This window comes from Neopsephotus bourkii, unplaced genomic scaffold (genome assembly GCF_033783945.1).
Source record: "Neopsephotus bourkii isolate Nb327-2 ecotype Australia unplaced genomic scaffold, CSIRO-AGI_Nbou_v1 NB_1250, whole genome shotgun sequence".
In the NCBI taxonomy this organism is placed as follows: domain Eukaryota; kingdom Metazoa; phylum Chordata; class Aves; order Psittaciformes; family Psittacidae; genus Neopsephotus; species Neopsephotus bourkii.
The window spans coordinates 1,010,898-1,028,023 of NW_026901735.1; the positions used below are offsets into that span (position 1 = coordinate 1,010,898).

General features: G+C 42.3%; 1 protein-coding gene across 1 annotated transcript in view; it reads right to left on the reverse strand.

Moving 5' to 3' along the window:
* ISM1 (isthmin 1) overlaps positions 1 to 17,126 on the reverse strand; it is a 38,087-nt gene that overhangs the window by 14,739 nt on the left and 6,222 nt on the right. The window contains exon 2 of the mRNA XM_061364769.1: positions 1,565 to 1,801. Within this exon, the coding sequence (XP_061220753.1) occupies positions 1,565 to 1,801 (237 nt within the window). The remainder of the gene's footprint in view (positions 1 to 1,564; positions 1,802 to 17,126) is intronic.

The following is a 17,126-nucleotide window of genomic DNA, read 5'->3' on the forward strand; positions in this document are numbered from 1 at the left end:
TGTTACACTATTTACCTCATGCCACAATCTGGGGCCCCTATACTTCCCTGCCTTCCTTTCCTAAGGCTTTCTGGAAGGCTTGTCCTAGTGTGAGCGATGTACACAGTCAGCACATGTTGAGCACGTTTACTACCTTGGCCCATCAAATACTGGCTGTGCCGTTGATCCAAATCTGTTCAACTTCTTAACATTGTAAGCCATCTATAATGCAGTGTCACTGGAGACAGCTTGCACTCGCCTGAACACAGAATCACAGAATAGTTTGAGTTGGAAGGGACACTAAAGTTCATCCATTTCCGACCCCCTACCACAGGCAGGGACACCTTCCACCAGACCAGGCTGATCCAAGCCCTGTCCAGCCTGGCCTTGAACAGTGGCAGGGATGGGGCAGCCACAGCTTCTCTGGGCACCCTGTGCCAGTGCCTCAGCACCCTCACAGGGAAGAATTTCTTCCTAATGTCTAATACAAATCTTCCTTCTGTCAGGTTAAAGCCATTCCCCCTTGTCCTGTCACTACAGGCCCTTGTAAAAAGTCCCTCTCCAGATTTCTTGTCAGCCCCTTTAGGTATTGGAAGACTGTTATAAGATTTCCCCAGAGCTTTCTCTTTTCCAGCTGAATAATCCCAACCCTCTCAGCCTGTCTCCACAGGAGAGGTGCTCCAGCCCTCTGATCATGTTGCTCTCTCACCAACAGATTTATTATATCTTTATGTACATACTTCTTAGACATATCAAAAGAATGGTAATTTTGTGGGCTGGGGAACTATACGAAGCCAGGAATTAATTTAACCAGAAAACCAGTTCTGTTAGTGTATTGTTTTTATAAGTACATCTTAGGCAGAACAACATTTCACGTTATTGTTTTGGTTAAAAAAGACTGCTTATTAATGCCAATTTTGCTTTAAGGCTCTGAATTAAAAACAAATCACTCATTTTTTCCTCTTTCTAATCCTTCAAGTTTTCAAGATGCAAGTGGCTTGTAAGAGGCCATTCCAAACCCAAGAACAGTTTGAGGAATAACAAAGTTTCTTGCAGTCAACTTTTTTCTTAACTCCAGGCAGCTGCTACAGAGATTAAGTCTTGGTTCCATATTGAGGACCATGTTTTGAGGCGAAACTTAACAGACTTTCTATCTTATAACCTTTGGGGATGGTTGCATTTTCTAATAGCATGCTGAAAGAGATGCTGTTCACAGTGTTTGCAAGAGAGAATTGAAAACAGAATTTAAAATGCCCATTTAATATCGACAAAGATAATATGTTCCAAAATGGCAACAGTAAAGATGGCTTTAATATCATAAATAGGCCTGTACTGATGCTCAAACTCATGCAACCAACACTATCCAAAGGGAAAATAAAACCAAAAATGAAATCTATGCATTCAGTTAAGGCAAAAATTACATTATAGATGTGTATATATTATATTCATTCTTTCTTGGTGCTACTGGTAGAGAGCCAGGGTGTTCTGACTGTATGTCATAGAAGCCAGGCTGAAAGTTGTCATGACTCAGTAAAACATTTTGTGCAGCTCATAAAAACCCCCACACGTTAACATAAATTTGTACCTGAATGTTGGGATTCTGCCCATTGATATCTGCTTTTGACAGGTCGGGGAAGTTTGGGAGATCCAGGAGGAAAGATCTGGGTCCATCTCTTTGCAAGGACGTATGCCCATTCTCCTGCCTGAAGTGCTGCTTGGGGAACGGCCGGTGGGCAGCCTGGAGATCGGGGTATTCTCGTCTGTCCTCGGGGTTCAAGGTGAAGCTGTCTTCAGGGGAATGGTCATCTGCATTGAGTGTGTTCTGGGGAGAAAAGCAAGGCACTGTAACAACAACAGAGAGCGTGCAGCCCTGTCAGTGCCCCATCTCCAGCCTCCTGCCAATGATGGCTGCAGCACACGGACCATTACTCATTACTGAGACACAGAACTCATGACTTGTGTTTTCTAGGGTGCATCTGACTCTCGCTGAAATATACTTAGTGACAGTGGTGTAAATCTGTAACCCACCTGAAACAAGATAAACCAGAGTCAGACTTGGGTGTTTAGCTCTTTCAGGTTCCTCTAACACTGCAGCCTTGTGGTGAGCACTTACACTTTGACACAAACATCTAACTTAGAGCAAATCTGGAAACAAATCTGGAAACATTATGGAACCCCTGGGAAATCAAACAATATCACATTAAACATGTCCCTAAAATAGTGAAAAGTATCTTTATTATAAATGGTTTTAGCTTGCTTTGATCCAAAGTGGAGCAAAAACACTGCCTAAATGCATGTTGAAATTTCTGGTATTAAAAAATCCTACCGCTGAACTGGCAGCCTCCCCTTCCCTCCCCTCAGTCTGCAACAACTTCCCATCTCGTCGCCTGTGTTCCTCACCCAATTTCTCTGGTCTTGAACATCTGAACCTTCCTTCCTCTGGGATCTCATTTTCATGTTTGCCTAATGGTGGGATTGAATTTCACCAAGTTGTGGGTCAGCGGTTAATGCTTTTGTTATTGTTGAGCGTACTTTCGGGTGTTGTAGTACATTACAGCAGGCTGCCTTGGAACCAGTAGCACTGCTGCCACTGCCTTTGACCTCACTGAGGAGACACATTTAGTATCAAAACACTGGCTCCCTGGGTTAGGACCAGACTGGGGACTCGGGAAGGAAACCAGTCCAATCTCCTTATGGCTACAAAAAATGCAGGGGCAGATTGAGCGCAGGTTTTGCATTTGACTCAGCTGAACAATGTTAGGCTTGAGGTCTTAGTACGACTGCCTGGGGAGCTTTTATTTTCAGTTCATAAAAAGACAGCAAGCATGGAGAGGGTAAATGTTAAAGACCTATCTTTTAAACCAAGCACAATTAAAGTGGAATGGCCACATGTGATTCTGGCTCTACTGAAGCATATTTTTGCCAGCATTTCTGGTTAAACGCAATCTCCATCCAGCTCTCCTGGCTCAAATTAAGCTAGCATACCTTTTGTTAAGCTCTCAGCTAGATAACAGTGCCAATGCCTTTTCCTTTACTTCGTGTTTATTTGCTTAGAAGGTTCTAAATTGACCTTTGAAGAGATTTTTACAATATAATCTGTGCAAGTTATGGGGAAATACCCAGTGACTTAAACAAACCAAGATTTAAGAGTTAATCTGGGATAGTCTCAAGCAAAAAACTGAGGTGATTCTCCTCTGCCCTTCTTGCTGCACTGCATGTGCAAAGAGCAAAAGCAGATTTAGCAGAATTGATGTTGTCTTGGTATTTTCATGGTCAGAATGGTTATACTTGGATGTGTAAAAGTCCCTTTTAGCACTTCCAATATACAGCGCAGATGCAAAAAGTCCAGTCTGAATTAGAGCAGCACTAAAACTCTACATGCTCCTGACAGTCTGTATTGCTTTAAGGCTAAACCAAGAATGCTTCTGTTTGCTGAAGACCAGGTAGGGCTTTCATATGCTTGGGTAGGCCACCCATTAACACATCCCTCATTCAATACAAAGTAGAAAGCAAATCACACAGCAGCAAGCTCTGGTAAACAAAACTGAAAGTCACTTAGCTGGCTTTAGGTTCCTCACCCATATGCTAGAGCTTTAATTTAACACTTATCAAACAGAATTTAACTGCAAGCTTCTTTGTACATGAGGATTAAATGGCTTCTCAGTTATGTCCGGTGAACAACGAGGTGTAATTGTGCCGTTATTAAATTACTTCAGACAGGAACCAAAGATGTGCTACTTAACTAGTTTTTTATCTGGGACATCGTGCCCATAATCTTACCTTTATTGAAAATAAAGTAAGATTTTATTAAGAAATACTAAAATCCTCACATGCAATTTTATATTTGCCCTAGCTGCTTGCCACTCCAGGAGCATCCTTGATGTGCCACATTAACATACCGTACAGCTAGAGCTAGCCAAGGACTTCAGAGACCTTCATTTAATTCTCTGATAAGACTTGCTGTGTGATCTTGGCAGGTCATGGTCTGCCTGTGCCTCAGTGGGGATAACAGCACTTCCCTTCCTCACTGTGATGTTTGCAGGGAGCTCGGCAACTACAATTATAAGGGCTATATAAAAAGTTTTTAATAGTGTCAGACAGATGGAATATCACATGGAGCTAGTTAGAATATTGTCATGGTGAAGTAATGACATCAGGCTGATCAGGCCCACTACCAAGCTGCTTGGGGCAGGGACTGTCATTAATTACAGACTGAGTTGGGGTTGTTGAAGAAGAAGAACTGAGGGGGAACATGGTAAATGCCCTGTTCCAAAGGCTGATGCAGTGAGGAAGGGGATGGAGCACTCTGCTTGCTCTGGGTGGACACAATCGGAACACCCCAGTGTAATGTTAGCTATGTATTTCCAGTGGCAGTGACGGCCAAGATTTGTCGCCCACTTAGGCAAGGGAGGAACATGGAGTTTAAGCCTTTAAGAGCAAAGTTGACTAATGGCTAGCAGGAATGACAAAGGTTAAATAGTGTGTCTGCAGCCTAAAAGCAGTGCTACCTCTTGCAGTCCCCTTCATGCTAGCACAAGCCCACGTTATTTCTCCTCGGGGCTTGTGTGTCATACTGCAATACAAGCAAACAGAAATGCTCAGTATGCAGCATCATTTCACTTACCTGCTCATAGTACCATGAGCAAAAGACCATTTATACCCAGTTTCTAAGATGAACAGAATGCCTGTTAAGTAGATAGTTCTTGCTGTAGTGTCTAAGCTGATTTGCAGTATTATTAGAAATTGATATTTCTGGTAAAAAGATAAAAGAACCTGCTATCAATCATAAGTGAGCTTGAATTGCATGTGAAGAGAATATGGGCTTACACTGTTCTACTGCCTTAACTCAGGCGAAGGCTCCTCCAGGGCCCATCAAGCAGGAAAAAGGGTGTCCTTCCTGCAATACCAGCATCCTTTGTGTAGAAAATGAAGCTAAGAGATTAAATATATTCTTATCTTCTTATTTCTATGTTATTTCACCTGTTTATACTTCACACTGTTTATTTTAAGGTGTACACAATTTGTATTCCCATTGCCTTTAGGAAAACAGCATTGCTTGCCTTCCTTTAAAAGCTGTATCATTTCATTCTAAATTACTGACTCAGTTTCTCTGAAGTTCTGACATTTCCAATTCAGGCACACTGTTTTCTTACTCAGATGATGCATCTGCTCAAAATACTTTCAGATAAATCACTTTTTTTTCCTTCACTTAACAGCATTATTCACAACTTTCAAATTTCCATTCAGATGATTTTTGGGGGTTATTCACGCTTGCTGTCAGCTACAGTTCTGCTGCCCCATGGGATCAGATATTTATAGATGTTCCTAATACAAAACCAGTTTAGGATTTCTGGGTGTTCCAAGCATGAACAATATATAAGGGAAGGAACACATTATTGATAGCTGTATAACAAGGCAATGAAATAAACCCTACAGAGAGAGAATCTGCCATACAGATTGTATTATAGAATAACACACCTCTCCACAATCATCACTGATAAATAGAGGGTAATAGTGCAGCACATATCCACATTTTTTTGTCTATCTGTAAACCAGGGAAGAGCATTGTGAGGATAATCTAACTGCTGGTGATCCAGGTAGGACCTGGCAGGGTTTAAAGCACCAAGAGACAACACCACATGCAGGAAAAGTTTCCTACCTGACACTGCAGTTTAACTTTCAATAATCAAATGGGTATTCTGACTCCCTCCATTGCCCTCCTGTTTTGTTTCTCCCTCTGTCCCATTAGCTCCAGGGAAGTACTACTGGGGAAAGTACCATTTCTCTTCCCCATAGAGAAGATAGAAATAGGAACTTGTAAAAATACCAAAGTGGGGAAAAGGGAATTTCTCTACATTTTTGGCATGTGAGGAGTCCATCTCCCTCTTCTCTTCCTTATTTTAATTCCATTTCCAGTTCTGGAAAAGCAACAAAGACAGGATAAGAAAGAATGACTGGAGCTACAGAAAATATTCTGGAGCAACTGCTCATTCCCTTTCCTTCATATTTCTTACCTTCCTTCATTCCCTCCCCACTTGCCAAACTAAGATCACATTTGCAAGCATTGCTAACTATGGGGTTGAAAGAACTTGGGAAAACCGATGCAACTTGTATCCCTAACAGCTCCCAGACAGCAAGGGAATCTATTACCAAATCCCTGCTGCAGCTACATGGCTTTTTTATTTCTTGTGTACTCCTTTGAAATATCTTGTAAAATGATCTTGACAAGAGGTCTTGAATTGAAAACCAACAGTCTGTCAGTGCACTTTCATGATGCACCTGTACAGCATCTTCAACCACCAGGACCAAGGAACGCTTATTTATTAGGAAACTTCACAGACGCTATAAAAGATTATATTGCTATCAGAGACAGAATGAGGCCTGGGGCCTTCAGAGAAAACCATTATGGCCATTAGGACTGGTTTCATTTCCCACCTGCCTAAACAGATTGTTTTCATTTTGAAGGCTGTCGTGTGTTTCCAGGTTAGTGCTAAATGATCACTTTAAAATTAAGCGGTCTGGGGAGGCCAAGCAACACACTGGGATACTGCATGAGCCTTTTGCCTCCGCAGATCTGAGATCCGTAATGAACTTGGGTGATCTCATGCCTGGGGTTTATTTAGCTTTTTGTCTATCATGAGTATAAGCAGCACAGGACCCCGCAGAAAGAGGTATGAGGACAGCATTAGATAAGCAGACAGTGAGGTTAACAGCTGAAAAGCATTATCAGAGATACACAGAGAAAAACGTCGCCTATGATTAATGCCACATACAGTCCAGGCAGTCACAAGACCTTTGTTCTTGTCTTAGCCATGTCTTGGCTTTCTCATTTAACAGGCAAATATGAACACTTGGGTTCATATGTAAGTGCTGTGTGACTAGCTGGAAGCGTGTGGTGGTACTGAGCCCCACAGCTCCAGTTCACTCCAAAGAGTCACTGATGGTTTGTATCTCTGGAAGGAGACAAACCAGAGGGTGTCACATCAACCACTCGCTACTGAAACGCTCTCATTTGTTCTGAACATGTGCTTGTCCCTGACGTTCACGCACATTGGTGAAGTGAAAGGCCTCACTTATCTTTAGAGAGCTGCACAAATCCATTGTTGCAATAATGAACAGCACGTTTTAGATAATCACTGTTCATAAATCATTTAAAACAGACTACGCTCGCCTGCATGTACACAACTGCTTTCACTAAGGGTCCCCAAACCTGAGCATCTGCTTTAAACATTGTGTAAACAGAAGATGAATCACTGATTATGGCTGCTGATTACAAAAAATAAAAAGCTCGGTTTATCAGGGTCTATTTTTCAATAATTCCCTATTTAGTCTAGCAAAATTAGGAAAACAACACTGTATCCAGTTCTTTCCAACTTGCAGTACATCTGCATGCATGGCTAGACCAAACCCAATCGCCCCATAGGGTACTGCTATGGGACACACCAGCTTCAGGGGCTGCACGGCTCCTGAAGGGATTCTGTGTCTGTGCAGAGCAGGATGGAGTCACAAACACTGCTGCAGTAGGACAGCAGAAATGCAGAGCAGACATGTCAATCCGCAGTCAACTTGAGCAGGAGTCATCTGCAGACAGCTTGGGATGCCCAAGGATACACCCAGCGCACTGTGCTGCATTGCTGGAATGGCTCTCAGGAGCTGCATCCAGCAGAGGCAGAATCTCAAAGCATCTGGGCACATTTATCTCTCATTTATTATTTTGAACTTCAGGCGTTTTTACACTGAAAACTTCTAACCCTCATAGCCATGCAGGTCACCTTGAGAACTGAACGTGCAGCCAGGACTTGCGTTACAGCTGCACAGACCCTAGGGCAGCAGTGTTGAGGCCCTGTTCACATCTAAGGTCTAGTACGTCCCACACTACTCTTTCAAGGCAGGTGGCCAGCAGTATGATAGGACCCTTCGCAGTGGAGGAACAGGCTGTTGTCTTGTTGAACCATGTGAACTGATACCTCCATTGCCGGAGCAGCACTACTGCCATTCCTCCGCAGCTGAGCCTGTTTATTCACGTGCAGTTGCCAAGCTTTGGTCCATCCTCAGTTCAGTCTCCGGTTGGGAGGTGCTCTCACTGTGTTCCACAGCGTTAGTAAACAGTGGGTCTACATCTGAACTGCTCTGACAGGCAACATACTTCTCCTCCGAGCTTAAGGAGAAAACCAACTACATTACACTCGGATCTGGCAACCTTTTGCTACATGTTGTGGACACACATTTCACAGCACAGCTATTTTTCATGCTCTGTTGTTTGCCTGTATTTCATGTTTTCCTTCAGCTGGAAAACACAAACAGTATGGTTCAGCTTGGAGGTGAAGAACTGCCAGTTTGCATAAACATTTTGATAATAAAAAGGACTTGGTGGTGATTACAGCTCAGCGACTGCTGGAAAAAGACAAGGCCCTTAAGCAAGTTTTCTAACGTAGTACACACTGGTGCTTTGTTCTTCGGCAGATACTCAGCCATCCAGGGGATGGCCAAGTACATAGAATTACAACTGTGTAGGGCTTTGACAGATGTTCAGGGCCAAGTCTTGCTGGAAGTTAACAGATACTTCCAGTTGCCTAAGCTGGTGGTAAACATTTAGCTGTTCATCATGACTATGAAGATCTTCCCTCTAATTGCTGCCTGGCTGGAGCTCTCCATACAGGATGTATCATAAAATCATAGAATAGTTGGGGTTGGAAAGGACCTTAAGATCATCCAGTTCCAATCCCCCTGCCATGGGCAGGGACACCTCACACTGAACCATGTCACCCAAGGGTACTGATTTAGTGGTTGAACAGGCAAACGTACAACTTAAGAGTGACCCAAATATTCCATTCTAATAACCTGTGGTTTAAAAAGGCAAATTCTTTGAAAGTTCCAATTCTTTTTAAGCTTTATTAAACACTTGCATAAGATCAGTAATATAATAAAGCTTCAAATGGAATCCATTTATACCGTGGCTAAATTGAACGAGTCTAATCTCAGCCATCGTTTGAAATCTGCATAATAATTTGCACTTCAGGTTCCAAGAGAATGGGAAAATCTGCCTTAAGTTGCAGTCAAAACCACAAAAGCAAAGGAAATCCAGAATATTAATGCTTTTTGTACACCACTTTCTGGCCAGGCTTTGCAGGCCAGCACACACAATGTCAGCGCAGACGAAAGAACAAACATACATCTGAAGTTATTTTCATGGGGTTTAAACTAGGTCCTTTTGCAGGTTTATTCCACTAAATCACTATGGCTAGGATTTCACTAGGTGAACCAGCTTTAATAAACGAAGTTTTCATCTCTCCCTAGCCAAAAGAATAACCTTACTTGAAACCTTTTCAATTTCCAAAGTTGCCTTCAGCTGTTAGTTTCCAAGAAACAGCTATTCCGAGCCTCTGTGCCTCCCTCTTGTATGCCACTGAATATCCATCCTATGCTTTCAAGAGTGTCTATGACTCTGGCGGTGTTAGCTGGCAGATGTTTTTAGAGACTAGAAAGTGTTTAGTCCCTGTGGACTAAAAGTTACATGATGACTTCATCACATAAGCAAAAGCTAATAACGGGAAAGCAAGAAAGCAGACAAGTGTTATATTCCAAAAACATGATGTTTCCTGTGCTTCTGGCAATATCACTTCTGTGCCTGAAAAAAGGCAAATCACTCAAGTCTTGATGCTCAAAACATACGCACCATCAAATCACTGCGAGATAATTCATTTGACCTTCCCTTAGCTGCCTTCCCCACCAAGACTCCTTTTTCTCTTGGTGGAAGTGAGAGGGTGAAGGCAGAGGAAAGGCAGTGTTTGTTTACATTCAATACCTATGCACTAACTATACACCTCCCAACAATCTCTGGAAGGGGCTGTTACTACACCCAGGAGTATACAGCAAAACAGCAGCAGAAACCTGAGTGGCCATCTCAGGACCACGCACCTCTGCTGCTGCACTGAAGTATTCTTCTGAGCCCAAGTGTGCGGCTTTACCCTTTCCAGATAGAAAACTTCAGAGTCTGATACATGAGCAACTGGAAGTCATTAGTATAAATGGCATCTGTAGGCACAGTCCAGTAACTTATTTTTTGTACCTAGACATCAGCAGTGGACATTATGCCCTCTCTCTACATCTCTGTGAACTGCCCTAATGACAGAACAACACAAAGCAACAAGGGGAAGCAGATACACAAGAGAAAGGCCTCCCTCCAGTGACATAATGGGGAAGAAGAGCAAGTAGAGACACAGTACACTGGGACAAGACAATGTGAAGAAACTGCTCTGCTGAAGAGGGGAGAGAGAAAGGATTTGCCCTGGAGAGAAGGGTGGGCTTTTTGCATTATGAATCCGGCGCATGTATATATAAATTTTCTTAGAACAGTAAGGGAGGGGGGGCTATTTCCTAGAGCTGATTAAAGAAGCATGACTCGATTTTCAATTTCAAACGACTCGGGGGGCATTCCAGTCGACTGCAGACAGGAAATGAATACCATACATGCACTGAACAAGGCAGATGCTTTTGAATCTGACACTTACGTGAAAAGAAAATATCTTCATTTCTGTCCCCCCTCCACCCCACCATCACTAGTTAGTTCTGAGCTATTTTTAGGATAAATGGTTTTATTCTTCAAACTTGTTACCATCTTGGCATGTGCCTGAAGCCACCCAGACGCCACAGACAATAAACTGTATGGAGCAGGCCAAATGCATCTTTACACTAGTCCCAGCAGCCAGACGCAGCAGCAAGGTAGAGGAGGAAAGATAAGTAGTTCAGGTTTGAGATATCCTAACCTCCTCTGTTGAGGGACAGAGATGCAATGCTAGCTGATACATCAGATCCCAGGGAGGGAGAGCTGCTTCTGCACAAAGACAGATTCCACACAGGAGGTACACTGCAGAGCAGGTTGGAAGAGTGTTTCTTGGTACGCTGTGGCACAGAACTCACTTCCACCTACTTAACTGTGCAGATATACACAATACACATCTTTTCTCTTCATACAGCTGTTACAAGTAAACTGCAATAATTCCCATAGGAGTTTAGGGTTTACAACCCTATTGCTACATAGTTGTGACTCCTTTTATCAATGGCAGCAGTGTGTATCGGGGAATTGGCATGTACAGCTTTTCCCCCACCTAGTCCATATGTATACGAACACAGGATTTCAGCTGCAAACTCCTCCTGTATTTTATTGTGGGAAGACTTAAATAGGATAAAGGAAAAATATTAGAGAGGTGGTATTAATCTGGCCCTTACTCTGAGGTTATGCAAATACTTGGTTCATTTTATTTTGCTGTTAAAGAGTTCCATAGCTATACTCCTAAGAACACAAAAAATTGATCCTCTCGGGAGAGGCAGAAGAAGGAGGGGTGGATAGATGAGAAAGGCAGCTCTGATCTACATTATTCAAAAAGCCATGAATGCTAGATCAAAGAAGAGCAAGAATCTAATTCACTGCCGCTGAAGGATTTCAGCAGCTATTGATCCCTCAAGGGCAAACTCTTTCAAACACTAGGTGATGCTTCTAGCTAGCCAGAACTCCCACCTTACACTGCCTAAGCCTCATGTAGTTTGCTTTCATCAGCTGGCATACTGGGGAAAGAAGAGAAGCTTGAGACACTGCTGTATGTGGGCCTGATGAAGGAGACATAGAGCAGAGCGCAGAAATAGCATGTGTGCATTCTCTGCACCAGATGTTGCCTTTTTAATGGCCATAATGGTTGATGTTAAATAAAAGAACAGATTCCTCACCGAAGAGCTGTGTGTTTGGTGAAGTGCTCTGTCCTAGGACAGAATGTACTCACCCTGGGGAGAGCTCTGGGCAGGATTTGTTAGCTCAGAATTGACTTACTGATAAATATAGAAGCATCTCATATTTGATGTAGGATGAAGGTGGGATAAGGCACCTAAGGGGCTACTGCAGTTCAGCTGGCAAGCAGTGACTTGTTCATGAGTTTGGAGTCACAGGTCTAATCTGAACACCTAGAAGGCACAGGACCCAACCCTAAATCAAGCCCTGAACTGTCAAATGCACTACAGATTGGCATCTTTCCCCTCCCTTTCCCTTTCTTGGAGTCTGGTAGAGAAGCTTCCAGGTGTTCGGCCTTGTCAGGACACTTCAGGATCATGCCTTAAGCAAAGGCCACTGGAATTGGGTGCAATAAAGCAATTTCACCTGCTGTATCCCCAGATGGTTTCCTAAGAGCTGCCTTTGGGCTTCTGATACAGATCCCTTTGCAGCAGGCTCACTGCTGCGTCCATCGTCGTGTCCCTGGGAATGCTCCATTCATCCTGCCCTCCACATCTGCTACGTTACACACAGAGCTACAACAGTGTATTACAGATTATTCAGCTCTTTCCAAGCTCTGTTCACAATTCAAATCCCATCTATTCCCACCAGCACTTAGAGCGACTTGGTACCTTAGACAGTTTCATTAAATAGATGACCCTTTTCCTCTGCAGGTTTTGATCTAGAGCTAGCATTTAAATGCACATCAAAAGCTCCATGACTCTACCAGGCTAAATAGTTCATTTAAAACCTTTGGTGCTATTGTTCCAGTATGCCTGAAGACACAGGCATAGTGTGGCTGCCCTAGGTTCCCTTTTGATATATATTTTCACAAATGTTAAGACATATACATATCAACACCTCTATTCTTTCCTAATAAAAGCTTGGACTCTAAAGCACAAGATGAGGAATAGATACTCTATTGGCCAGCTGCAGCAAGCCTTTCATAAATAACACGACCATCAACCCCTGTAAAGGAAAATGATACTCCAGAAGCTCTATCATGACATACATCTGTTTTGCTATTGTAGGAAGGAGTAACAAGATAGAAAAAGTTAAATGCTGAATGCCTAAACAAACTCTGAGTTAAGAAGAGATGGTAGTAGTAATGATGGATGAATTGTAAACCACCTGCAAATGTTAAGATTGCTGCACTCTTCTGCAGACCATTAAGTCCATGCTGCAAACCTCCAATAGACAGGGACTGTGCTCTATAAAAATCATGATGAATGCAGGCTTGTTTTTATATTATGGAGGTCCTAATCCTCCTCCTCCTCTGCCTTTGCGCTATTGTTACAACATCAAAGACCAACTGCTGGCCGAGATACAGTCAATATGAAAAGGGCGACCAGCAAATTTACTGCTTGACTTCATTCCCTTTAAATGGAATAGGCACCATGGCCCTTTTTCAAAGTCCAATCACAGACATATATCTTTTTTATTGGACATCATGTACAATAAAGTGAAGCTGTAACTTGGAAAAAAAAAACAGAACACCTTAAAAAAATCCCATGAGGTGAACATTCCTTTATAAAAATATCACTGTGGTTACGTGCTTTGAAAAACTCTGGGCACTCTGCAGGGCAAAAGGCATGGGCTGGCTAGGTTATAGTTTAGCTCAGATGCATACCCATGGCTAATATCTAGTTGGTTCCAAAAAAACTCCCAACAAACAACCAAATAATAAGAAGCGATATATTTAAGACAGAATGCCAGTGGCATTCAAATAAACTGAAATGGCAGCATTCATGTCACAAGAATCATTAACTGCTTTGTTATAGGCTGCTCTGTGCAGTGAACCTTTGCAGGCTTCTGCAGTCCAGGGAATCTTAAAATCAGCTGCACAAAATGGCAATATATAAACTGCACCTTAAAAAACAGCTGATTATGGAGGTAATTTCAAGAGATGCTTTCAGATGAGAGGTGTATCTGTAGCCACTACAGACAGGGACAGTTTTATTGCTGTTGTATTGCTAAATAGAGGCTAAATAATTCCTTGCTATGAAAATAAGTAGTGTATAAGCAACTAATACGATGTAGGAGCTGACTATATTGGGATGTTACAGAATCCATGCTAGTTAGCTATGCCTTTTATTTGTTTCTCTGGGTAACTTCTGCGAACAGACATTAGTAAATATCTGATTATTAATGTTAGATATCAAGTCCATTTATAAACCCTGCACTGATATAGTGGCAGATAAACTCAAGCAGTTTTATGTTTTATTACACCTTAATATAAAATCTTAAAACACAAAGACTTTTATAGTAATCTTTTGCAGGTGGTTCCCATGGAGTAATTGTGGTTTCCTCCTGGCAAAATCTGCTGCTGCTGGGATACTCCTAAAGCAAGAAAGATACCAGAGTTATGTGACTAGTTTCTGAAGCACTAGCTTCCAAAAATAGCCAATGTATCTCTAGGCCCTCTTCATTGCTCCTTCCGTTCCATTAGGTTCTGTTGACAGTCACCTCCTCTTCCCATTGCAGCCTACAGGAGTTCTTCTGGCTCAAGGATCTCACCTCCTGCCCAGCCCTTTTTAGACATATACATGAAAAAGTGTTTCAATGACAGTGTTCAATTGTTCAATACCTGAATGCCCAACTCATAGAATAGCGTGGGTTGGAAAGGACCTTAAGATCATCAAGTTCCAACCCCCCTGCCATGGGCAGGGACACCTCACACTAAACCATATCTGAAGGAAGCTTTCTGGAAGCTAAGCTTGACCCGTGGGACACTGACTCAGCAACTGTTCCTTGGAAAGGGAGGAATCCAGTTTTCTAGAGCAGCCCTGTAAACAGTGGCAGAAGATGGGGCACATTATTTGAGTGGTGTTTATAGATACTTACACTGCATTCATGATGGTATTGTCACAAGGGCTGATCTCAACAGCCATGGAGGCAAAGAGGAAATTTTAATCTTCCTAAGGAAAAAGAGCCACTGTGGAACAAAACAGTCCAGAATCTTTCAGTGCGTATGAAACCAACAATGAAACATAATGGATAGAAATGATGGATAGAAAATAGATGCGAAAAGCCACATGCCGAAGCCCAGCTTGTCTTCACGAATGGAGGTTCAAATCATGCACGTTACATGCATACCAGTTCTGTATTAAAACTGAGCTGTGAAAGACTCAAATCCAAGAGGAACTTCAGCTGGGTCTGCAGCTGACACAAGTCATTGACTTGTTTTGCTTTGTGAAAGTCAGTGGAGCAAGGTCAATTTAAACACACCAAGGACGCAGGTCTAACGTGGAGGTGTAAAAGCCAAGGTGTGCTTGATCTTCTCAATATGGACTGATTTCCACCAAGAGTGGTGAGAAAAAGTTTCATCTCTGATTTTCTTTATCTCTCATCTTTATGAGCATCTCCATAACATTAAAAGCACCTGAATAGCACTACTCTACAAGAGCTTAGAGGTGAACAACTCCAGGCCTACTCTCGTCTTGCTGACTGCCAAAAGGAAGGCATAACGAAATATGACCCACTGCTATGAGCTCCCCAAGCACTGAAAAACAAGGGCAAAAGGATAAAGGCACTGCTTACCAGTACCGCCCACAGCAGCTCCTCTGACCATGCATTTTACTGCCACACAACTGACCACTGTGGTGAGCCATCACTTATTACAATAGTAAGTTACATCTTACTTTGTTTTCTTTCTTTTTCTGGTATTTCAAATCGAAAATGCATGGAAATACCAACACTGGAAACATTCTGCTCTTACTGATGCACCAATGAGCTCACTACTCTACTTCTTGGAAGTGTTATTCATCTTTGTGCTCTCAACTGTGAATGTAGCCTAGCATTTTCTGTCTTCAACAGCTGTAAAATCAGTGTCCTAGAGGCACAACGGTATTAAAGTACAACAGTAACCACTGGATCATTTAACACTCCCTTCTGCAACTTACCAAAGCACTTTGTGTTTTTCTACTCCAAGTTACACTTCATTATTCATTTGTGACAGTGCTTACAGCTTCCATTCAGGCCTGGAGACCTATTACGCTAGACATTGTACGCAAGCAACGCCACAACAACGGCATCTCAACCTCAAAGAGCTTGGGTTGAGATTCAAAATATAATACAAAAAAATAACGTGTCACTGGCCTAGCTCTGCCACCACTGAAAAATAACACTTTAAAGAAGTCATCTTTTATGGAGAACGTTATTTAGTCAGTTCAAAGAGCTTTTAAGTAGTATAGACTTAAAGCAGACAGAAAGATAAGAGTCATAACAAAAAGGCCAAACAAGCACTAGACAACACCATGAACACAACAACTGGATATCGCCATATCTGTTTGCAAGGAAGACTGGCAAAACATAGAAGAGCATAAAGCAATCAAATCTGACAGTTAAACCTGCCGAAGTTCTCACTATGCTTTCAGGATAAAAGTACAAAGAAAGACTGCGTTGCTTCAGGTTCTTATGTTTGTAAGGAAACATCTACATTTTCTGCATATATCTTTGAAGTACAAGTGCATATCATGACTTTAAAATCATAGAATGGTTTGGGTTGGAAAGGAGCTTAAAGATCATCTAATTTGAACCTCCTGCCATGGGCAGGAACACCTTCCACTAGACCAGGTTTCTTCAGGCTCTGTCCAACCTGGCCTTGAACACTGCCGGTGGTGGAGCATTCACAACTTCCTTGGCCAACTTGGGCTAGTGCCTTGGCACCCTCACAAAGAACTTCTTCCTTATATCCAACCTAAATCTCCCCTATTTTTGAACCCATTGTCCCTTGTCCTGTCACTACAGTCCCTGATGAAGAGTACCTCTCCAGCATTCTTGTAGGACCGCTTCAGATACTGGAAAGCTGTTGTGACAACTCAGAAGAATGTAAGCACATGAAAAAGCAATATAATTTCTTACCATTACTGGTACTCTGTGCACTTTTACATAGTGAAGGAAAGAAAAAGGAGAAATTCTTCATCATGAATATCTACAAATCTGTGCATCTTAAAACCCCAAAGTTTTCAGATGCCATGACACAACACAGACAGAGTTTCACCTAATCAATAATTCTTTTATTCTTCCTTGTTTTCTTTGAAGACGTTTTTCTACCATTCTGGAACACTAAGACATAAGACAATATGCAGATGTATGAGATATGAGCAAACACAAAAGAACAACTGCTGAATTCAGAACATGGTTTCCAATTTAATGTAACCTGGATTGGTTAAACAGATGTCTCCCCAGCAAAATAATTCCACAGCAGAGCAAGGTGTTGAGAAGCTTAGCTTGCTGAAGCTTTAAGCACTAGGGCTTGGTTACCTACCAGCAGGTCATAACATACACGTTAAAAATCACGAGGGAGTACACAGTGACCAGTTCCAGATAGTAAAATGATGATGAAATTGTTGGGGTCATGAAGACCAACAGCAGAGCTTCAATT